This window comes from Pelodiscus sinensis, chromosome 1 (assembly GCF_049634645.1).
Source record: "Pelodiscus sinensis isolate JC-2024 chromosome 1, ASM4963464v1, whole genome shotgun sequence".
Taxonomy (NCBI): domain Eukaryota; kingdom Metazoa; phylum Chordata; order Testudines; family Trionychidae; genus Pelodiscus; species Pelodiscus sinensis.
The window spans coordinates 92,342,234-92,366,124 of record NC_134711.1 but is presented as its reverse complement, the minus strand read 5'-3'; the positions used below and the strand labels follow the sequence as shown (position 1 = coordinate 92,366,124).

General features: G+C 49.8%; 1 protein-coding gene across 5 annotated transcripts in view; it reads left to right on the top strand.

The window, feature by feature from the left end:
* Positions 1–4,589: 4,589 nt before the first annotated feature.
* The window catches only part of TRIOBP (TRIO and F-actin binding protein), a 39,958-nt gene continuing 20,656 nt past the window's right edge, over positions 4,590–23,891 (top strand). For 2 of the 5 annotated variants that reach the window (XM_006118932.3, XM_006118931.3), the window contains exons 1-10: positions 4,595–4,628; positions 5,567–5,595; positions 5,893–6,059; positions 8,137–8,279; positions 8,772–8,895; positions 9,255–9,456; positions 10,479–10,875; positions 11,677–11,809; positions 12,593–13,570; positions 13,986–14,081. In XM_006118932.3, the coding sequence (XP_006118994.2) occupies positions 5,946–6,059; positions 8,137–8,279; positions 8,772–8,895; positions 9,255–9,456; positions 10,479–10,875; positions 11,677–11,809; positions 12,593–13,570; positions 13,986–14,081 (2,187 nt within the window). In that variant the 5' untranslated portion in view covers positions 4,595–4,628; positions 5,567–5,595; positions 5,893–5,945. Of the gene's footprint in view, positions 4,629–5,566; positions 5,596–5,723; positions 6,060–8,136; positions 8,280–8,771; positions 8,896–9,254; positions 9,457–10,478; positions 10,876–11,676; positions 11,810–12,592; positions 13,571–13,985; positions 14,082–23,891 lie in introns of those variants that run through there. The other 3 variants (XM_006118933.3, XM_014571469.2, XM_075937188.1) reach the window with 3 other exon arrangements.

The window sequence follows — 23,891 nt, the reverse complement described above, 5'->3', positions numbered from 1 at the left end:
CAAACTGCTGCCCAAATGAAAGAGAAAATGGCTAAGAAGTAGGGGGAGGGAGGGAGTGCAGCAGTGTCACCATTTGGCTCCTTAGCTGCCATGCAGCTTGCATTAGAAGGAGCAGATCTATGGCAGATCTATGAAACCTCAGTAGGAGTTGCTGAGCTGGAAGGGTTTTGATCTGCATAAAAAAGCCTGGGTGGGAGGAGGACTTCACTCCCAGCACTTGAGTTTGTTGTTTTTCTCTTCGCAACAGAATTGTAGCCCTGCTGAGACAAAAGGAAGTGTTAAATACAGGGGGAAAACTCTGTGTGCTATGTGGAACGCACAGGAGTGGGAGAGGGCAGCTGGCTTTATGGTTAAAGGACAGATCTAGGAATCCTGTGGTAGGAGCTTAATTCTAGCTCTGTCACGGATTCCCTGGAAGACTGGCAAGTCACTTAAGCTCTGTCTCCTTTCTCCACCCGGAGAAGAGGGGTGATGATGCCCCTTTCTCTCACCCATTGTGTGGCTTGTCTATTCAGATTGTAAACGCTTTTCAGTGGGGGATCGTTTGCGCTGTGTTTGTATGGTGTCTGCTACCCTCATCTCAGTAGGGACTTCTAGTTGTCATTTTAGTACAAATGAGAGAGCGCTGCCAGTCCCAGAAGCAGTCCCTGTTCCTGGGGAGCCAGCTTCCCTGCAGGCGCTGCAGTATAAAGCATATATAAAGCTTTATACTGCAGCACGTGTAACCACTAGGATTTTTAGTGGTTACACAGTTAACATTTAAAATGGCTTTTTACGTCCCTAGTTTCTGATGCGGGGTCCCGTAAGGCTCAGTTCTTGGCTCTACGCTGTGTAACATTTTTATCAGTAACCTGGAAGCAAACATACAATTGTCACTAAAGTTTGTAGATGATGCAAAAATTGGAGGAGGGTTAATTAATGAAGAGGACAGGTGCCCATGAATCTGGATCATGCAGTAAACTGGGCCCAAGCAATATGTGTGTTAATGTTGCTAAATGTATGCATCTTGAAACAAGTGTAGGCATACCTACAGGATGAAGGGCCAGGCTCTCCTTAGGCATATGCGTGTGGTTGAGTGGGGAACCTGAAAATTTGGGGCACCATAGGGACAGCATAAGAGCAGGTCAGCTCCTGCACACTCGGTGCCCCCTCCAGTCTCAGGCAGGAGTTGTATTCATAGACCCGAATGCACCAGCACTGCACATTCTGTGTGAGAGAGAGAGACAGAAGTCTCTGTAGGGACTGTGACTCTCTGCTGCTGCCTCAGCCCTCCACTCCAAGAGCTGCAAGCACTGGCTGCCATAGCATCTGCTGTGTATGAAGCTCAGTGTGTATTAGCAATGGGGAGGGGGTTGTATTTTGGAGGCACCAGTTTTCTAATACTGAATATGGCCTCAAGGATGGCCTTGCTTGGGAAGCAGTGACTCTGAAAAAGATAATCAGCTGAACAGGAGCTCCCTATGGGATATTGTTGCAAAAAGGGTTAATGCGATCCCTGGATGCATGACCAGGAGAATCTTGAGCTGTAGCGATGTTGTTTTACCACACCACTAGTGTGACTGCTGCTGGAATACTGTTAATGAGTTCTGGTGTCTGCTGTAGAAGGACACATACAAATTGAAGATGGGTCAAAGAGGAGCCATGAGGATGATTACAGGGTTAGAAAACCTACCCTCGATTATAGCTAAAGCTACTTTGCTTAAGAAGAATAAAGTTAAGGGGGGACTTGATTACAGTCTATACGTACTACGGGACAAGAAATATTTAATAACAGGCCGTTTAGCCTACTGGCAGAATTTATAGTGGTTGGAAGTTGAAGCCGGACAAAACATGTAAATTATTACCAAGGAGGTATGGATTCAGTGACTATTTTAAAATCAAGATTGGATTTTGTTCTATGAGATCTGCTCTAGGAATTATTTTGAGGAAATTCGATACCCTTATGTTATACAGGAGGTCAGACTAGGTCAGTGGTCTCCAACCTTCTTACACACAAGATCAATTTTTGAATTTAAGTGCAATCCCAGATCTACCTCAAACCCAAATAGCCTTGCCCTGTCTCCTTTGTGCTCTTTTCCCCACCTCTCTCTGAGGCCCCACTCCTACTCACTCCATCCTTCTCCCTCCCAACACTCACTTTCACCAGGCTGGGGTAGTGAGTTGGGGTGCAGGTTCTAGTCTTGGATTAAGGGATTTGGAGTGTGAGAAGGGCTCTGAGCTGAGGTTGGGGCAGGCAGCTGGAGTGTTGGAGGGGGTTCTAGGTGCAGGCTCTGGGAGGGTGTTTGGATGCAGGGGGCTCAGGCCGAGGGTAGGGGCATTGGGTGACTTGGGTAGGGCTTCAGGATACGGACTCCAGCTGGGTACTGCTCAGCTCAGGGGCTCCTGAGTGCAGTAGGGCTCGCCCTGGCCCTTCACCACTCCCAAAAGCAGCTAACAGACTTGCTTGAACCTTAGTTCTGTTGTGCCCTTTCTCTGCTCTGTGGAGATGGGATACAAGGTGGGAAAAGGGGGCACCTTGACGTCAGCACCCATCCTCTCCTTTCCCTGCCCTGTACAGCAAACAGGAGGCTCCTGGGGGAACAGCTCCAAAGCAAAGGGTCAGAGATGTGCAGCAGTGGGAGGAGGAGCAGCTGAAGTGCCGGCACTTGATAGCCACGTGGCCAGACCAGTCAGGATCACCTGCCAGAGGCTCCAATATCTACCAGTAGATCCCGATCGACTGGTTGGTAACCACTTGACTAGGTGATCATGATAGTCCTTTCTGGCCTTGGAATCTATGTAGATGGGAGTGTTAGCCACTCAGGTTTTAAACTTTCATTTTTAATACAACTATATTTGTAGGCCCTAAAGTTGAGAAGAAAATCTTAAAAGCACAAATGAAGTGCAAACTTGGCTCAATGTTGTCTTCCTGAGTCTGCAGCCAGCCTGAACCTGCAGCTCTGAGTGCTCTGAATTGCCCCACTTGTCTCAGTAGGTAGGATGTTAACACTGAACCTGACAATGACCATTTAAATGTCAGAGTAAACTATTTCAGTGCCAATTGTTTTAGTAGTAAAACCAAGCTCCTGTGCTTATTCCTTACCTCTAAAATACCTTTGACACCTTCCTATATTTTGATAAAAACCCTAGCTCCCACAATTTCTGTGCTATTGTTTTGTCCACACAACAATATATGGCGTGTGGTAACAATGAAAATATGGACATTCCAAGTATTCTATAGAATTGCTATTAAAATTGCTAGCATAGGTTTACTATAACTTATTTTCTTTCATATTTAATTCATTATCAAATAAGGGGTGGGGATTAATGTAAACTATCACTGCATGATCCCCAGTGGGTTGAATCCCTAGTCTGTTGAATCAGTCTTGCAAAATCCAGGGACTTTGCTGCAGGATTTGGAACTGGACTGCCTCAGAATAAATAGGTCAGGTCTTGGGCGTGAGTGGTTAAGGACCTCCAAGTGCCAAGTACTGGCCATGCAGTAGGATAGACATCATTTATCTGTAACTAAAATTTTCCAGAGGTTAGTCACAGCCTTCCCACAGGGTAGGAGTATTGGTTTTCTTTCAGTCATTTATAATTGCATTTCAGCTGGAAAAAATGTCTTCAAGATCTACCACCACCGCTAGAAATTAACAGACCAGTTTGGCACCTTATCTAAAGAGGAAATAGTGTGAACATCCTCCCTCTTATTTATAAACATGCAAAATTAGGTTCATGTGGGTACATGCATCCATAGTTACACATGCATATGCATGCACATAACTTTACCTGCTGAGTGCAAACACACAGCTCGGTTATGCACTCTTCAGCACACAGGGTTATACATGTGGGTTCACACATACAATGGATTTTTTGCACCTCTTCATGCTTGGGTTTATTTACAGCTATGCTTATGCACGGGTTTGCAGATGTGCCAGCAAGATTTTCACACTTGCATGAATAAGCTGCTGTTGAGCAGGAACTCTGTTGAGGGAATATGCAGCAACTTGCATCGCGTCTGCTCCAAAGTGACTTTTCCTCAGGCACATTTTTGTTTGATATCCTGTGCTGTGCTTGGATTGAATCCGGCCTGAGGGCAGGAAATGGGGAGGGAGGGCGGAATCTGAACCAATGAAACCAAGGAGAAAATGACCCCGTCAATTTGGAGAAAGGAAACACGATAAACTGAAAAGGGAGACCGTTTTAAATAAGGAAAACGGACCTCTACATCCCTTTGTTGCCTTCCCATCAAAGCCTTCCTTCCCCGATAGTTAGCCTCGCTGGCAAGAAGAGTAATATTGCAAAGGGAAGGAGGAAGCAAAAAAAAAGCAAGAATCACACGGTGCCCAGTGTCGCCACAACGTGGGTGACAAAATAGGCACAGAAGAGAGGAGTAAAACGCTTCCCACTTGGAATGTTACAACAGCGAAGCGGAGGTGCTCGCCTTCCCAAATCATCTGCTCCCCGCCCTTTTGCAGGGAGCCACTCAGGGAGCAGTATCCAGATGAGCTACCTCCCGGCAGCCAATCAGCAAGAGACTTGGGGGGCGTGGTTTCCCCCCCCACTGCCAAGGGAAAGTTTACATTCATTGTTTTTAGAAAAGGGCAGCGGCAGATGAGCTGGAGCCGGGCCCGAACTGGTGCAAGGTAATAAAGGTGCCCAGGGGGTGTAGACAGGGGAAGGCTGGTTGTAATATATCCCAGAGCTGTAGGGTGGTGATGTTATTCTGAAGTGGTTTCTATGTTCTGTGTATGATTCATCACAGCCCTTATGTTGTGCCTTATAGTGCCATAGCTCAAGTGTTTCACAAAGGGTGGGGGACTCATCCCCAGTTTACAGATGTGCAGCCTCAGGTCCAGAGAGATGAAGTAATTTTCCCCAGACATCAAAAACCCAGGGCACAATGTTTTATTCCATAGCTTGGAATTGGGAGTGAAAGCAAGTGGTTTTCTCTTGTTGCCCGCCCAGCCCAAGGTCTGGGCATGTCAATTCTAAGCACATGGCCCCTTGATTAAACAACTTGAAAAAAAACCATGTAGCACTAGTTTGGAGAGTGAACCTGTGGGGCTAAGGAGTGGATAGCGGGTGTGATTTACCTGGCACCCATAGTGAATTAGTGCCACCCTAAGAAAACCATGTCTCTTTAGTTTGGGTGCTTTGGAGAAAAACTAAACCTATGCTTGGTCAGCAGCACTGATGTAAGCCCTGATGAGAGGAGAAGCTGCATGATAACACCAGGGTTGTTGTTCACCTGGCTGTCTTTGACAGGTAATTTTGGCAGAGTAGCACCTGGGTAAGCTGCTCCATAGGAAGAATACTCCAGGAGGGGAGGGCACAAGGCTGCTTATGCGTCCCAGTCCATGCCGAGATAGGTGGTCTGTGGAAATAAAGTGTGGCTCCTACACCCAGATTTAGAATTGCACTTTTGGTGTATTGTAGCTATTAAATAACCCACAGATCTGAAATACTATCACTTGATAGAATAGCTCAGGAAAAGTCTAAGGTCTATAGCTTGTAAAGCACTTGCAGATATTCCTTACAAGCACACGATCACTAAGAAGATCCCCTCTTTTGCCTTCTGCAGGAGCTCCAGATCAGGACATCTTCTGGAAGGTATTAATATATTCCATCCCTTTCAAAGAAGACTCAAATCAGGCCATTCTGCCAGCAAACACTGAGATGGTGATGTAGTTTCCCCTCCTAAATATGCTCCAGATAAGAACATTCCTGGCCTGCCGAGGCTAGCTGTTGATGGCGTTTCTCTTAAGGAACCCTAGATCAAACCAGTCCCCGCTGGGAGCAGTGAACACCAGGCTGTTAATAAAGTTCCCCTTTCTAAATGAGCTGCAGACCTGAACACCAGGTGGAAGTGGCTTGGTCTTGATCCTTTATTGCTTCTTTTCTTTGCAGACACTTCCCTAAGGCAGCATACCTGAGGAAACGTCTTCCTCCAGGCATGGGCTATGTCAGATTTTGAGGTGAACACCCCCTGTGAGAACTTTGAAGCCAATGTGTTTGCCAAGAGTCGATGCCAGAATTGTTTTTGGGCAGCTGATGCTCACCAGTCCAGCAACCAGGTGAGCTTTTTGTGTGAGCTGGAGGGCTATGACTATTTCATGAGCAGCTCTATTGTTTTGGGCTGTGACTGCCCAGCGGAGAGGATGAAAATTCTCAACACAGTTGCCCAATGAGGCTTTTTAGATTTCACTAGAGAAAGGGAGAGGGATTTCCTCAGTGCCCAGAATCGGTCATTTAATTCCACCCTTGTGCTCTGATGAATCTGAGCCTTGATCAAAGAGTGAACTAGTGCTGTGCTAATGGAGAGGTGCATTGGCAGTGCTGCATGGGGAGTCTCAGGGCTGGATTAGCAGGGAGGTCAGGACTGAGAGGCATTGGTGAATAGTTTGTATCCGTGTTTCCTGTAAGCTGAGCTCTTGGGTGACTACCCAGGAGAGATTCAAATGCCGCCCATCTGATTAGAAGAGCACCCACAGCCGGGACCATGCGTTTCTATTGGTGGTGCACATTTGCTTATGTGTTGGTGCACACAATAAAATTTATTCTGCACCTGAGTGGAAAAAAATTAGAGGGAATATTGGTGTGGATGGGGGAAAAGTGGGACTGGAACAGCAGGATGTGATGCAGATCAGGGTGGAGTTGTAGGCTTAATGCTAAGTATGTGTAATAGTGGGAGTTTGGGAGAAAAGGGATGTGCTGCTGTGTGTTTAAAATCTTTTCGAGGGAAGCCATTGGTGCAGTATGGGGAAAGGATGCAGAACCTTTCATCTCCTCACTGCCTGAGTTAGCAGGGACTGAAGGTCTGATGGCCTCTGGTGCCCACATCGGAACTGGGCCAGATTGGTTCCTTGCTGACCATCTCGGCAGAGAAGCCAAGCTCTGAACAGACTAGCGAACCAAAACCCCACAGCTAAGGCACATTGGTGAGGACTAGTGCCAGTGAGGCTCACACCGCAGCTGCCCCTGTTAAGTGTGTCTGGGGCACATAAGCCTTTAGTGCCCTGCAGTGTCGATCAGACATGTTTCCTCAGTGCCAAACTGACTTTAGAAACTCATTGTAGGCCAGGGTTGCCACCTGTCAGCTCCTTGCCCTGCTACTTGTGGGGGAGTGTGATGCTCCATCCCAGCGAGGGATGCCAGCTGGTTTCATGTTCACAGAGAGCTCCGTGTTGTCCATTGTTCTCTGGGAGCAATCGGCCCGGGATTATGAAATAGTAATGAGGCTCCCACTGTCTCTGGCCATGGGCTTCTAGAGTTTCCTCTGCCTTGCCTGCGATCTGCTCAGAGCTGTCTCCTCGGAGCGAATCCCAGCCAAGGCAACACAATGGAGGGAAAGCGGCGCTGACAGCCAAGCTGCTAGGAACCTTCCCCCTCACTGCTCCTGTGCTGGGAAGGTAACTGGGCTGGGGAGAAGGGGGAGGCCAGCACCCTGGGGATATGCCAGAGCCCTTATAGAGCCAGGGAGGGAGGGGCTTTGGCTCCAGCCCTCCCGACTGCATCCTCCTCCCCCAGGAAAGCCTTTGCCCTGTGCTATGGCCCATGGAGCCTTGGCCAAAATCCTCCAGAGGCAGGGGAATGCAGGGGATGAGCAGCTCCCCCCAGTTGGGGTATCAGCGCTCGTGTGAGGGGCAGTGTCCGACCATTCTCACAGCTCACCAGGGCAAAATCAGACTCGGGCTTGTTAAATGATCCTGACGGGAGACAGCTTTATCGGAGGGCACTTATGTGACCAAGCTAAGTCCTGGGCCTCCCTTAGGAAGGTTCCCCTTTCCTCCACCTGGCCTGATGCTCCAGATAGCCCTCTTTCAAGTGTTCGCTTTGGACTCAGTGCCCCACCCCTCTTCTCCCTCACTCACTCTCTGTCTTGGGGTGACTGCAGCCAGGAGAGGCAGGGTAACTACGCCAGCATCCAACAAGGCCTCTTTCTGGACTGCCGAGGCAGGAGAAGCACAGCCTGAGGGTGAGGGGTCACGGAGCAGTGACAGATCCGGCACCTGGAAACAAGCTGGTGTTAGGGAGCTGCCCTGAGAGCCAGGGTAGGAATGAGAGGCCCTGTGGGAGGAGATAAGGATTATAAGACTTCCCCACTAGCCTGGGGAACGGTGGAGTCACCAGTTTTCCCCTTTATCCCCACAGGTTCCAAAGGAACATGCTGTGGAAGCCCCACGTGATAATACCACTAGTGCACCAGACCCAGCTGGACCTTGGGACCCCCTGTGCATCTTAGCGCCCCAGTGTGAGCTGTACATGTGTGTGGGCTTTGAGGACGGAAGAGAGAGGTGAGTTTTGAACATGGGGAGGGGACGTCTGGAAGCCCTTCCCATTCCCTGGTCCCTGCTAGCTAGATAGGAAGAGGTGGGCTAGGATAGATGTCATCCCACTGTAGGAGCTGGAAGGGAGATGTCTTACCACGGATCCCTGTTTGTTGTGCAATGGGCAGATGGGTCAAATTCTGAAAACCCACCGTCACCGGGGGCACTAGCCAGGCTCCTCACCGGCAGCCTTAGTAGACTGGACTCCCTTCTTTCTTAGCCGCTCCAGAGCAGGACTCAGGACCAGTGGCAGAGTGTGACATGTGGGAAGTGCCCCCCCCCCTTCCTCAGCCCTGCCTATCCTGCCCCTGCTCTGGAGATTAAGGACTTGGGTGTCTAGGGTGCTGTTTCAACAGTGCCTCATTCACAGAGCTTGCTGTGCCTGCCACTGGTAACACTCAGCTGTAAGTCACGCCTCCCTTGCTCACCACCAGCTGTTTGTGTTTCCTTGCCTCACAGCTGGCAGGAGAGCTTGGCATATACCCAATTCAGCAGCAGAGCCAAGGGCAAGCACAGAGGAACCAACACCAGTACCGATATCAGCACCGGCACCAGTACGGGAACCAGCACCACGCTTGCCAGGGTGAGATGGGGTCGTCATGTCTTTTGGATTGGGCTGTGTAATTCCCCTTATGCCTTAACCCCTCAGCACCACTTTCCCCAGTCTCCTTCTGAGACATGCAAACCCCAGAGATAAAGGGTTAATAGGACCCTATTGAGATCTTCTGGGGAACTTGCCGAGTGTTGATTAACTGTGGGTGGGAAGGAATAGAGGTTGGCTATGGTGTAATTGTGCATTCGCTATAGCTAGCAGGTCTGTACTGCTCCCTGTGGTGCCTCCTACTGGAAGAGCCTGGGACTGTAGCTATATCATTCGCAATAGCTCCTCCTGCCAGGAAAGGCTGGAACAGATGTCCTAACATGGTCTTTTTCCTTCCTCAGAACTGGGAAATGACCAGGCTGCTGGACAGCATTTTGGGATCAGACAAACAAGACATGATGAACTATGCAGTCCAGAGGAACGAGGTGCAGACTGGAGCCCTGCAGTCAGACAGACCCAGATGGGGTCAGAGCATATCCTGTGGATCCCGGCAGAGAACAGAGTCTCAGAGCTTCATGAAAGAAATCTCCCCTTGGAAAGCAGGTATGATTGGTTTGCTCCCACTAGGGATATCATAGTATAGTCGATTAACTGATTAAATGATGAGCAAAAGCTTATAGGTTAATGCTATCAACTACACATATTTCCCTCCTCCCACCCTTGTCCGTAAATCTTTGAGCAGGCTGGCCTGCAGCCCATCTTAGTTCTGGCTCATTCTGAGTCCAGAACCTACTCCAGCTGCAGTTCTGCATTTAAAGTGTATTAGGAGCCAGGCAGGCAGGCAGCTTGGCTCAGTTTCAGCTCAGGGAGCTCAGACCCCCCTCAAACAGGGGCTGCTGCCACCCCATGCTGCTGCCTCTTTATCAAAGGGAGCTGGTTTTTAAACTGGCTCCCCTCATGGACCAGCTCCTGCCTGGCACCCTGTGCTGCTGCCTCTGATATAGCGGCTGCCGGCCCCGCCCCCAGGGACTATAGAATAGTCGACTAACCAGTAAGTATTCATGAGGTTACTCAACTATTCAATTAACCGATATTTAACATCCCTAGCTCTCACCATGCACCACAGTTCTGGATATAGATGGCTCATTCCCCATGCATGGCTGGTTATGGAGTCTCTGGTTCAAAGGTTTGTTTAGATTGTAACCTCTTTGGAGCAGGGATTGTCTCTTAGTCTGTCCAATGCCTGGCAGAATGAGGTCCAGTCTTAGCTGGCCCCTAGGCACTACCATAATAAATGTGATACATGGTAATAACAGGACCCAGGGTCTGTGTAGTTTTGCTCCAGTGTCCCTGAGCTTCTCAGCCTCACCTGCAGTTCTCAAACCAATGTCCATGCAGTTCTGGTTTTGGGGTGTCTGGTTCCTAATGTCCCTGTGCTCCTCAGCTCAGCCTGGCGCCTACAGTTCTAAATGCAGTGTCTGCAGGGTACTAGGTCTTGTCCATGTTGTTCTGAGTTGTCACTGGCTGTCCTCCCAATATCCACTTTGTACTAGATCTGACCCACTGCTGCTTCTGGGTTTGCCTTGTAGAGCTGCCCTGACCTCCATCTTCTGTTTCTCTCCCAGAGCCCAGCCCTGTAAGCCAGAGCCCTGGGGGTGGCTGGGCAAAGCATCAGGTGGAGAGCAGTTATTTCTCTCCAGAACGCCGGAAATCTGACTCCAGCTGGGTCTCTTCCCCTTCACGAGGCAGCCGTAGCACCTTGCCCACGCACAGTGACCTGGTAAGGACAGGTGGGCATCTCACTTCCTCCGTCAGCTCCTTGGACTCTGGCTTACATAGGCACAGGAGTGGCGACGGCGAGGGGCGACATGGCTTGGTGCGGCAGGAGTACACGATGCTGGCTGATCTGCCCAAGCCCAAGCGGATCAGCCACAGGGAGGCATTTGAACAGGAACGCAGCAGTTCCCGCACTCGGAGCCCAGGCCGGGCTGAGGTGGAACGGATCTTTGGATACGAGCGCAGGTGAAACATGGGGTGAGGGGGCAGGTGGTGGGGAGGACAGACCTAACAATAGGTGAGCTGCCCCCAGGTTGATATGACCGAAGGCCTGATTTTTTGAAGATATGTGAGCGCCCACTGCTCTCCTGAGTGCCTGAAGTTCAGCCCCCTCCCATTGGTTAGAGAGTCCTTTTTAAACTCTGTTTAAAGACTAGTGTAGATTGGGCTTGAGGCAGGACCACCACCCTTCTGTGAGGGGCCTCCCGGGAACTTCTAAATTTGAGTGTTAAAGTTCCACAGCGTGTAGCAGGTGGGGTGAGGCTATGGGGAGATGAAATGGGGGAATAGCAAGTCTCAGAGGCTAGACTATAGATGGGGAGGCACGATGATGCTGGATAGAGAGCACAAGTGGAAATAAATCCGAGTGGGCAGTCTGGTGGATGGGGTGGAAGATAGGAGGTGTAAATGGGGTGTGGAAAGAATTACTGGGTACAAAAGGAGTGGGAAAGGAGTTGTGATGGAAATAGAAGGGGAGTGGAGATCATGGCCAGGGATAAGTGGGGAGACAGGGAGGAGATGCAGGTAGTGGAGGAATGCAGAGCATGGGGGAGGGGGGATGGTTGATGTAGAGGGGAGCGCAGGAGGGGAGGTGGACTTGGGCACAGAGCAGCTGACACTGATGGAGCTGGGAATCCAAACTCAGGAATATGGTATCGTGGTCTCTGTCCTGCTGTGACCTGTGAATGCTGGGGAGGACTCTGGGCTGGGGACCTCTTGAAGCCCAGAAGAAGAGTACTTGTGATTAGCTTGGTGTGTGGTTGTTAGGAAGACGGAGACACTGGAGGCGTTCCAGGCCTTGGAGGAGGGCCTTGTGGAGCGGCTGGATGGCAAGACCCCACTGCTGGCCAAAGAACGCCGATTAGGCCGGAGGCAGTCCAGCCCCACCCTATACAGAGAGGTGAGTAGCTGGACCCCTTCCCAAGCTGCATCTCCTCCGTTCCCTCTCCGTGCCACACAGCTCTACCTCCTCCTCTTACTATCACCTCCACTTTCCCCTTCGTATCGGCCACTTGATTCCCAGATCCTTCTCTTTCTCCATCCCCTTCTCCTTTCCCTTACTGCCAAAGCAGGCCACTGCTCCTTCGCTGCTGGGGTGAGAGGGGCAATTTCCTTAGATTGCGCTGCATGTGTGCAGCTGAGTGTGCACACCGCTGCCCCCTACTGGAGCATAAGACATGTTAATGTTTGAAAGTTCTGTCTGTGAGCTGAGCTAAGCACAGCTGTGTGGATTCCTGCTGCTCCCTACTGTAATACTGTTGGCATACAGCAGTACCCCTTAATTTGTAGACCATCAGTATCAAGACCCAATGGCTGGAAGTTGAAAGTAGACCAATACAGACTGGAGATACCATGTCCTCTTTTAACAACGAGGGCAATTAATCTCTGGGACAATTGACCAAGGATCATGGTGGATTCTCCATCACTGGAAATGAGTGGAAATCCATCAGCTTCACAAATGTACAGACTTCCTTTCCATCACTGGTAATTTTTAAATCAAGATTGGATGGGGGAGTTCTATGGCCCGTGATATACAGGAGATCAGACTAGATTACCAGATAGTGGTCCCTTCTGTCCTTGAACCTATGAACTGAATGTGTCCATCTGGTAATTGTCTCTTTCCTCCAATTTGCATGTGGACAAGCTTGTCGCTCCTTTATTCTTCCTCTGATCTCATCCCTAGGGAAACAAGAGGCTCCCACAGCAGCTGGAGCAGCCTGGCAAAGGCCGAGGAGAAGCCCTGCTCTCACTGAGCCCAGATCGGCGGTCGGAGAGAGACCGGAGAAGCCGAATGGAATCCATGTGCCACACAAGTACTGATAAGTGCATGGACAGAGAAAGGGTGCCTCGTCAGCCCTCGAATCCTGGGAAACAGATCGACAGTAACTGGAAAAGCCGAAGGGATTCTCTGCACCCCACAAGCCCCATGAAAAGCTCAGATAACAGCTGGACTGGCCGCGGGGACTACCTGCATCCTGTGAGTCCTGGGAAGCAAGCAGAAAGCAACTGGAAGAGCCCAAGGGACATGCACCCAGTGATGAGCACTGAGAGAAAATGGAGGGGTGCAAAAGAGCCCCTGCACCCTATGAGTGTGGGGAAACACACGAGTGAACGACAGAGCCGAGAGGAGAAACCTCACCCTGTGAGTTCACGGAGATACACAGAGAGTGATCAGAAGAGCTGGAGCAAATCACTGGGCCCCATGGGTCCAACTAAGCAGCCAGAGCGGGACTGGAGGAGCCAGGCAGAGATCCTCCGTTCCAGGAGTCCAACCAGGCAGCCAGAGGGGGACTGGAGGAGCCAGGCAGAGACCCGGTGCCCTAGGAGCCCAACTGGGAAGCCAGAAAGAGGCTGGAGGAGCTGGGAAGAGACTCTGTGCCCCAGGAGTCAAACTCAAAGATCAGAGGATAACTGGAGGACCCAAGAGGAATCCTTATGCCACATGAATCCAGTGCAACAACTGGAAAGAGACTGGAGGAGCCAAGGAGAATGTTTGTACTCTGTGAGCAAAAGGCACCAACCAGAGACCACTTCGAAAAGCCCTGTGAGCCCCAGTCAATGGAAAGAAAGTGACTGGAAGAGCCATGAGCAGTCTCTACACCCACGCTCAAAGAAGCAATTGGAGAATGACAGGGTCAAAAAGGAGAACCTCTTGCATCAAGTGAGTAGATCTGTGGAGGAGTGAGAGTCCTAAGGGAACCAGTGTCTGATGGGAAGTAAGCCCCTCCCCCAGCAGATCCAAACCCTGGGAACCAATCCTCAGTTTCTACAGAGCTGGAGAAACTCACTCCTTGCTGCCCCACCCAGCGAATAGCACCCAAGTTAGCTTCTCTGATGTTTAGCTCTGTGCCATTCCTTGCAATGCCTCCTGCTGGCCAGGATAGTAATAGAGCTCTGCCCCTGCATTTTCCCTGTCCCCTGGTGTCGCCTCCCCTGGCCTGAATGTAGAGTGTTTTGTCCTCAGCTCTGTGGGGGTGAATTTCCTTGGGAGTGTGTTTGGAGATGGGGACGTGCTTATGGAGAATGGGGGGGAGGTCAGAATACTGGGGCTTAGATCTTGACTTCTCTCCCTGTAGTCCCATCTAGCTGGAGGCACACCCCAACCTCTCCACAGTGCCAGCTCCTCAGGAAACCAAGACCTTTATCTGAACACTAATGGGCAGCATGACAAGGTACTCCATAAGCTGGGGAAGAAGGTGGGACTGGAGTATGTGTATGTGGGGAGAGGGGACCTGTTCAGAAGGGAATTGGTTGGACCATTCTCTGAGACAGAGGCTAGCTGGCCGCTCAGGTAGGTGCTGTCTCAGCATGCAGCTCCTTTCTCCCCCCCCCCCCCCCCCCCCCCCCCCCCACTGTGTCTGAGCCAGTCTGTGCTTGAAAGGCAGCTGTGAGACATTGCATTGCTGGTTTTTGTGAGAGGTGGGTAAATCTGCAACTGCATCTTCTTCCATTTACCATGCTCCATAGCACATTATACACACTAATCAGTCCTTCCAACACCACCTATTCCACAGGTGGGGAAACTGAGGCATAGAAAGGCAAAATGATCTACCTGAGGTCACAATGTGAATGGGTAGCATAGCTGGGTTTGAAATGCAAGAGTTTCTGGCTTCCAGTGCTGAGCTCAGTCTAGTGTCTCTCTCTCATCCTGTGATAAGGTGCTGCTAACTGTTGTATCTGGATAAGGGGAGGAGTTATTTTTAAAAATAGACTCCAAGTTGAACGATTGTGCCTGTTCTCTTGTGATTTGGTCATGATCTCGTCAGTGAATTTGATGCTGATGATCTGATAATCCTGAATCTTCTGTTGAATCTGCGTCATGTGAGCAGTAATAGTGCTCTGTTCCCTACCTCCCTCCCCTTCAGAGTGCCTTAGCCCTTCCCTGGAAGGATTTCCTCCTTGGGAGAAAGGGGAGCTCTCTCCATGGCCTAGTCATGCCTCAGCTGAGCATGCCAAGAAGGGAGCCAATGCAGGAGGATCATGAAGGGAAATTTGTGACTGGATGTGGGCAACTATTTGCTCTGGACTGTCACTTAACAACTTATTTCCTAGGAAACATCAGACAGCTGTCAGATGGGAATGTCTTGCACTCAGTATCCACTGGGGTTGGATTTGAATGGGTGATTCATATGCTATGCTCAATCCCTTGAGCCATGAAACTCTTGATCTAGAGGTGAAAGGCTCTGTACTCTGTCCCACATCTCTGAGAGAGCCACCCTGTATAGAAGGATTGTGTGAGTCTGTCTTCTGAAGTTTGTATTATTGGTGCTAACAACACTGAATTTGCTGCTGGCTTGTTTTCCCCTCCTTTGTAGGAAATATCTTCTCCATTCTGCGGCATTCTAGGACCCTGGGCCGATGAGAGAACTGGCTCCGGCTAAACAACAGCAAGGGTTCACGTCTTTCCTCCTCTCCTCCCCCATCCCACCTTTTCATCTCCCAGCAGGGGCTATTAAAATGCTAATGCTCTTGAGTATCAGGTTGTCACTTGGTGGGAAGCCTAGCACTCTCTGGGCCTCTCCTTCTTGGAGTTCCTTATTGCTTACTTTCCTCACTCCTCCAGCTGGAAGCAGACTGAACCCTGAGGGGATGTGCCCTTTCCTCTTTGACATTTGTTCTTTGTTGACTGTTTGTTGCAGAGAAACTATATAAATTCTTTGCATCAGTCTTGGCTGAGGATGTGAAGGAGAGTTGTAGTCCTGAGCCATTCTTTTTAGCTGACAAATCTGAGGAACTATCCCAGATTGAGATGCCATTAAAGGAAGTTTTGGAACAAACCAGTAAACAGTAATATGTCGCCAGGGCCAGATGGTATTTACCCAAGAGTTCTGAAGGAACTCAGATGTAAAATTGTGAACTACTAACTGTACTCTGGAGTCCTGTGGCATCTTAAAGACTAACAGGAAAAAAAGTGGATTTTTGCCCATGAAAGTTTATATCCAAATAAATCTGTTAGTCTTTAAGGTGCCCTAGGATTCCTTGTTGTTTTTGCAGATACAGACTAATACAGGTAGCCTCTGACAACTATAGTCTATAACCTATCATTCAAATTAGCATCTGTACTAAACGACTGGAAGATAGGTAATGTGATGCCAATTTTTTTAGGGCTCCAGTGGTGATCCTGGCAATTACAGGCTAGTAAGCCTGACTGCAGTACTGATCAAACTATAAAGAACAATATTGTCAGACGTACAGATGAACGTGCTACAGGACTGCTACTTACAGTTTGTTTCGGAAGAGTCAACATGGTTTCGGTAAAGGGAAATTATGCCTCACCAATCTACTAGAATTCTTTGAGGGGGTCAATCAGCATGTGGACAAAGGAGATCTGGTAGATATAGTGTACTTAGATTTTCAAAAAGCCTTTGACAAGGTCCCTCACAGAAGGCTGTTAAGCAAAGTAAGTCGACATGGGATAAGAGGGAAGGTCCTCTCATGGATTGGTAATTGGTTAAAAGACAGGAAACAAAGGCTAGGAATAATGGTCAGTTTTCAGAATGGAGAGAGGTAAATAAAGGTGTCCCTCAGGGGTCTGTTCTGGGACCAGTCCTATTTAACATATTCATCAATGATCTGGGAAAGGGGGGTAAACAGTAGGGTGGCAAAATTTGCAGATGATACAAAATTATTCAGAATAGTTGAGTACAAAGCTGACTGCAATAAGTTACAAAGGAATCTCACAAAACTGGGTAATTGAGCAACACAAGGGCAGATGGAATTCAGTGATGATAAATACAAAATAATGCACATGGCAAAATATAATCCTGACTATACATACAAAATGATGGGGTCTAAATTAGCTGTAACCACTCAAAAAAGAGATCTTGGACTCATTGCGGATAGTTCCCTGAAAACATCCACTCAAAGTGCAGCAGCAGTCAAAGTGAAAAGAATGTTTGGAATCATTAAGGAAGGGCTAGGTAATAAGACAGAAAACATCATATTGCATTTATGATCCATGGTATGTGTACACCCACAGTTTGAATACTGTGTGCAGATGTGGTCACCCCATCTCAAAAAAGATGTAATGGTATTGGAAAAGGTTCAGAAAAGCACAGCAAAAATGAGTAGGGGTATAGAACAATTTCCTTACAAGGAGAGATTGAAAAGCCTAGGACTTTTCAGCTTGGAAAAGAGATGACTAAGAGACATATGCTAGAAGTCTATAAAATCATGGCTGGTGTAGAGAAAGTAGATAAGGAAGTGCTATTTACTACTCCGAATGCAAGAATTAGGGAGTCTCCAAATGAAATTAATAGGTCGCAGGTTTAAAACAAATAAAATGAAATATTTCTAATAACACAGTCAACCTATGGAATTATTTGCCAGAGGATGTGGTAAAGGCCAAGACAATAATGGGGGTTCAAAAAGAACTACATAAATTCATGGAGGATGACTATCATGTCCATCAATAGCTATTATCCAGGATGGGCACGGACGGTGTCCCTAGCCTCTATTTGCTGGGAGTTAGGAATGAGTGACAGGAGATGGGGCACTTGATAGTTACCTGTTCTGTTCATTCCCACAAGGCACCTGGCACTGGCCACTGTCAGAAGATAGGATACTGGGGTAGATGGATATTTGGTCTGACCCAGTTTGGCTGTTTTTATGTTCTTTCTTAGTGCCCTCCTCTTGTCCAGGCTGGTGAACCGCAGAAAGAGGGAAGTGGAGGGTAAAAAGGGTTACGCATCTAACTCTGTCTAGACTACATTCCTCTTCCGAAAGAGGAATGTAAATGAGGCAAATTGAAAGTGCAAATGAAGTGTGAATTTAAATATCCTGCACATCATTTGCATATTTGCATCCAAATCCTTTTTCGAAAAAGGGTTTTTTGAAAGTGAAAGCGCAGTCTAGACAGGGTTCTTTCGAAAGAACTTGTACTCCTAATTTTTTCAGAAGTATGGGTTCTTTTGAGAGAGGTTCCCCTCTCCCCCCCCCCCCCCCCCGAAAGAACCCGGTCTAGACTGCACTTTCACTTTCGACAAACCCTTTTTCGAAAAAGTGCTCAGACGCGAATATGCAAATGAAGCACGGGATATTTAAATCTGTGCTTCATTTGCACTTTCAATTTGCCTCATTTATATTCCTCTTTCAGAAGAGGAATGTAGTTTAGACCTCCCCTAAGTGTTTTCTATAGTATCTGTCGCTATAGTACCGAAACACTTAAACGCATGGTTTAATCTGTATCCGTTGTGATGGCACCTTGTAACCAGAGTATCTGGCTGCTGAATTCACACACAGAAAAATGCATTTAATTTTGTAACACCTCTGTGAGCTGGGGAAAGGTTATTAGCAACATTTTACAAACAGAGCAGCTGTGTCCTACAGAGAAATTGAGTAACCTGCAGAAAGTCCAGTAGGAAGCCTGTGCTACCTATAGGAATTTGACTCAGACACCTTGTGGCTCAGTCCAATGCTTGCATTAACCACAGGACCACCCTTCCGTCTTACACTTCACCCGAACTCAGCAGATATCTCTGCAATTGCACAGGCCCTTAAAGACTAGCCAGTGTTTCAATTTGGCTGTCATAGGCAATATTGTGTAGTAGCTGTGTCAATTCCAGGATACAAGAGAGGCACCATAGATAAAGTAATAGTTTTTATTGGAGCAGCTTCTGCTGGTGAAAGAGAGAAGCTTTCAAGACACACAGAGCTCTTCTTCAAATGTGGCTCAAAAGCTCATCTCTCTCACCAACAGAAGTTGGTCCAATAAAATATATTACTTCGCCTACTTTGTCTCTTTATAGGCAATATCCAGAGCTGTAGCATGGTCAGTGGCTCCGCTGGTCATGTGAATCTTTCTCTGATCTCTGTAACCATGCACCAATTTCCATTATCTATGAGGTTCACAGGTGGAGCCCTGCATGGATACAAAACTTGTATCTGCATTTGTATCTGCAAAAGTGAGCTGCGGATATCCACACCCACATCTGTGGATGCGCATACCTGTGAATATACACAAATGTGCAGGGTTCTAGATACAAAATTTGTATCCACAACTGTATCTGCAAAAGTGAATTGTGGCTAACCATGGATTTGCAGGACTCTATTCATGGGGCCAGGAGCAGGGGTCAGAAGATGAGCTAGTGCAATGGCAGATGATGATGAGGGCACAGCAGGGCCGGGCCGAGCCATTCGTGCACCCCGGGCCCCAGGAGCGCAGCCCCGCCCCCGGGCATGAGATGCATGTGCGGCCCCACCCCCGGGCATGCAGCGCATGCGTGGCACTGCCCCTGGGCATGCGGAGCATGTGCAGTGCTGCCTCCGCCCAACCCGGCAGCCCTGCGCAGTGCCCCCTACAATGGGGTGCCCTGGGCGGTAGCCCGGTTGACTTGTACCTTGGGCCGGCTCTGGGGCACAGAGGGGGGAAAGGCTAGTGTGTATAAAGACTGCTGTGCCCTACCAGAGGATGGGGAAACCCGAAGGTGGGCAGAGAGGGGAGGGCTCATCCAGGGTTTGAATTCAGGTTTGTATGCTGTGGTTAGATAAGAGCAAATTCTTTGAACTGGTTCCCCTTATACTACTGGTCAGTTACAGGGACGATATTTCTCAGTGAATGCTATCAAGTGGCTCATTCCCGTGTATATTTCAAAGGCAAACAAGGTAAGAGGCAAATCTGGTCTTCCAGGAATTACTGTTCATTCAGTCATGGTACACTTCTGGGCTACATCTAGACTGGCATGATTTTCCGCAAATGCTGTTAACGGAAAAGTTTTTCTATTAAAAGCATTTGCGGAAAAGAGTGTCTAGATTGGCACGGATGCTTTTCCGCAAAAGCACTTTTTGCGGAAAAGCATCCGTGCCAATCTAGATGCGGTTTTGCGCAAGAAAGCCCCGTTTGCCATTTTTGCGATCGGAGCTTTTTTGTGCAAAACAATAACGCGTTCGGGCAAAAGCATTTGCGCAAGAGGGCTTTTGCCTGAACAGGAGCAGCATAGCATTTCCGCAAGAACACTGACAATCTTATATGAGATCGTCAGTGTTCTTGCGCAAATTCAAGCGGCTAGTGTAGACAGCTGGCAAGGTTTTCCGCAAAAGCAGGTGCTTTTGCAGAAAAACTTGCCAGTCTAGACACAGCCCTGGGGTACAGAGAGCTAATGAAATCTCCACAGAGAGCTGCAAGCTGCTTGCATTTCTGTGAAGCTAAAGGCAAGACAATATTTTAATTCCCCGGCTGAAGGAGGGAGGCAGCAGTTGTAAAAAAATCCCAGGTGCTACTCAGTGGAGGATGCCCTCCGTGGCTGCAGCTTTTGATAGAGGAATTGTGCCACGGGCGGTGTCCTCGGATGGAAGCTGATTTAATGTGGGGTGTGGGCTAGTGGGGGCAGAAGTTCTGGCCTGCCTGGAGTAGGCGCGCGTTTCAGCTCTTCCCTGTGCAGCTCTTCCCGGCAGGGGTCATCTGGTGCACACTTCGGCATGTGTGCTGATCGCTAGGCTGTCCCTCGCCCTCCTCATTGGCTGCCTCGCTGCCCCCTTTCTCTCCCTGGCTCCCCCATTGGCTTCTGGCCCAGTGCATGGCCAGGCTCCGCGGCCTCTCATTGGCCGGGGGACCCTCCCAGGAAGTTTAAAAAAAAAAAAAAAAAAAAAAAAAAAGCAAAGGGGAGGAAAAAAGTTTCTGTGCGGCTCGGGGCGGAGGGAAGGCAGCGGTGGCCGGGCTGGCGCCGCGGGAGCGCTGAGACCGGCTCCAGGCTGGGCTACCCCCGTCACACGCCAGCGCTGAGCGGGGCCGCCCGCCCGCTGCACCCTGCATCATGACAGTGAGTCTCTGCCCCGCTCCGCTCCTGGGCGCGGGGGCGCTGCCTGCCCGGGAGCCCCGCTGAGCCGACCGGCCGCGCTCGCTCGGCCTGGCGCTGCCTGAGCTTGGGCTCCGTTGGGGGAGTTAGACGGGAGCTGGCCCCGGGGCCGCTGTGAACGAATCGCGGGGCCGCCCTGGGGACCTCTCCCCTGGCGGGGCGGGCTGCTCCGGCGTGTGAGCGGTGGGGCGCAGAGGCGGGCACCTGGGGCTGGGTGTGCTGCTCGCCTGGCCAGCGCCCTCCTGCTCGCGAGGGGTGGAGAGGACCTGCTGGGTCCTGGCTTAAGTGTTTGGCAGGCGCCCATTTCTGCCTCTAGGCTGGTTTCTCTCTCTCTCTCCCCCCCCCCTCCCGCCGTGCACGAAGCTTGGGTCTTTTCGTTTTTTTAATTATTAACAGGAAGTTAAATCAAGCAGCAGCTGTCTGCCGGAGCCCCGGGGAGGGAGAGTTCGTGCCATGGGGCGGCATGACTGCATCTGTGAGGGGCAGGCCAGCTTTGGGGTGGGGTAGTAGTGGCAAGTGCAGATCGGGTTGTAGAAATGATGCCATCTCTGGGGGAGCAAGTGCCAGCAGGCGCTGGCCTGTCAGTGGCCCGAGGAAGGGGCAGAGCTCTCATAGTTTGGTAATAGAGGAAGGTCTGCTTCCTGGCTAGTATCTGCAGTGACTGTGCCTGTGGAGGGGAGAAGGGGTGAACAGGGCAGTGGGGTTTACTCTCTCCCCTGCTTGAGAAGAGAGACACACCCTGCTTTGAGAGGGAAGAGCAGCGGTTGAGTCAGGGTTGGGCTGTGGGCTGCAACCTGGTGAGGGACCCGTGGTGGGGCGGGGGCCGGCTGCCGGCCAGGCTGGATGGAGTCCTGCTGGAACTGGATGGGGAGGCATTAAGAGAGGCTGGGCGGGAATGACCCTGAGCATCGTCATGAGCTGTCAGCCCACACTTCCTTACAGCATCACAATATCCTGCAGCTTTTCCTGTCCTTCCTGGTGACGCCCCCTCCTTTCCTTCTCCCCCTCATGGGGGCAGACAGTAAGGGGCTCCTGGCATGGGAACTCTGCCCAGCCTGGGTGGAGAAGTGAAGATCCCTGGTGAGAAGCTTTGTTGTATCTTCCCACCCCCTCCCCCCCAAGTCATAAAGTGACTCTTCCCCATTTGTAACCCCTCCCTCCTCCTCACTTGTCTATGTTTCCCCTGATTTGGGGAAAGCAGATCTGTCTTGGGTAGCAGCCAAGCAGGGCCCGTGACTGTGATGGAATGGCTGTTATCTCTAGGCAAGCTAGGTTCCAGCCAGTACCCAAGACTTAACAAATGCATTGCCTCTAAAGCTCCCTTTATTTTCATGTTCTGCCTAGGTTTGCTGATCCAGGCACTCTCCCCTGCCAATTCAGCACAGGCAGGCAGCTCTCCTCACCCACTTCATCACAGTTCTTAGTTGTAGCACCTCTGCCTGTTAGTCCCCACTTCAGATATTTCAGCCCTGGTCAGGGAGGGGAGATGTATGAAACACACATACTGGAACTAGGATGAGACCTGCCAAACTTGCATCGCTAATAACCTTGGTCCGGATTTGAACTTGGGCTTTATTTAGATGCGAGGGGCCCTTGCGCTGAACCCTGCTAGGTCGCTGCCTCCAGCGCACACTGCAAAAGAGGATGTGGTTTAAGGGAGAGGCAACCACTGCCTCTCTCTGTTGAGGGTGGCATGGGACAGGACAGGGACCTGGAGGGAAGGTCACTGAACACAGTGGAATAATGGAGATGACAGGTTGGGCTGTGCATCCCTGTGCCTTCAGGCAGTTCTCACAGGGATCTGCAGAGCACAGCATCTACTTGTTTTCAGAGGACCGTAATCCAGTGGGAAGCAGAGTTACTTTTCCACCAGACAGAGCATGGGGCAGCTTTCCTGCCTTTCTCTCTCTCCTGAGTCCTCTGTCAGGAGGATTCCCTTATATTAGCAGGATTCCAGGGAGGGGTATCTCCCTGGAACTGAAATCTTTCTAAAGTTACTGTGTATGGCAGACAAAATGGAACTGGTTGTGGCCAATGGCCTTGGTGAACCTCTGGGAAAACACAGGAGGGTGGTGCTACCCTCTGAAGTTAGAATTGGAAAAGACCCATCAAATGACCTGGTCCCTGTCCCTGCATCTAGGGTAAGATTGTCCCCTGAGGGTCACCTACCTAGGGTTCTATCCATTCTGGTTTTAAAAGTTTAGGATAGGGGGTCTCACCCACCACCCTTCCCTTGATAGCCTGTTCCATTGCCTAATAGGCCTGACTGCATGGAAGTGTCTTCTAAATGTTCCCTTTCTTTTTTTCCTTATTCCTAGCTATACCCCCTTGTACCACCCTAATTCCTTTCCTTCTTTGGTGTTTACATTCTTCAGATATTTGCAGACTGTTATCATGTTCCCCACAGTCATCACTTAGCCAAGCTAGGCATACTCAGCACTTATTGTAAGCCAATCACTCCTGTCCCCCATCATGTCTTCTTGTGGTGCTTTCTTACACTGTGGTAAACAGAAGTGAATAAAAAACCTGGGTGTGACCTCACCCAGCATGTAGTAGTCTCTGGGTACATGCAGCCTAAACCAGCATGTAGGGAGGGAGCTGTTTTCAGTGTGTTCCTGCCCATATCTGATTGCAGGTTTGTTTCTCATTTGCTGCGAGCTGTCACCTCAAGCCCTCACAACAGTTCTGCTTTCCAATTTCTCCCGCCTGCTGAATCTCCATTTCTGAGTCTTTCTCCCCAGACACATTGTCGGATGTTGTTCCAAGTGGAATCTTTCTTTTGGTATTTTCTGCTCATTGGCTAGATTCCACGTTGTGCTTCCTGGGCCAGACGTGTAACTGCAAGGGAAGCAGTGCAGGGCCACAGAGGCTACCCCATATTGTTCCTGTGCTCGGGGACTGCTTCCTAAAGCCATCCTTTATGGTCTCTCGACTGGATGTGAGGGCTGGAGTAAGGGGGTCAGAATCTGGTTCAGTGGTTTGAATATGTTGTTGAAGTCGTCTGGCATTTGTGTCCTGCTGGGGTTTTCAGCTCCTCCCAGGAGTCTATCCTCTGCTAATATCAATCAACTTGGTGATCAGTGCTCTACAGGCTGAACCTCCCTGATCCGGCACGCTTTGGACTGGAGTGGTCTGGAACACAGGAATTCCCCAGCCCCGCGCAGCCCCACGTATATGGCGGTGGCAGCA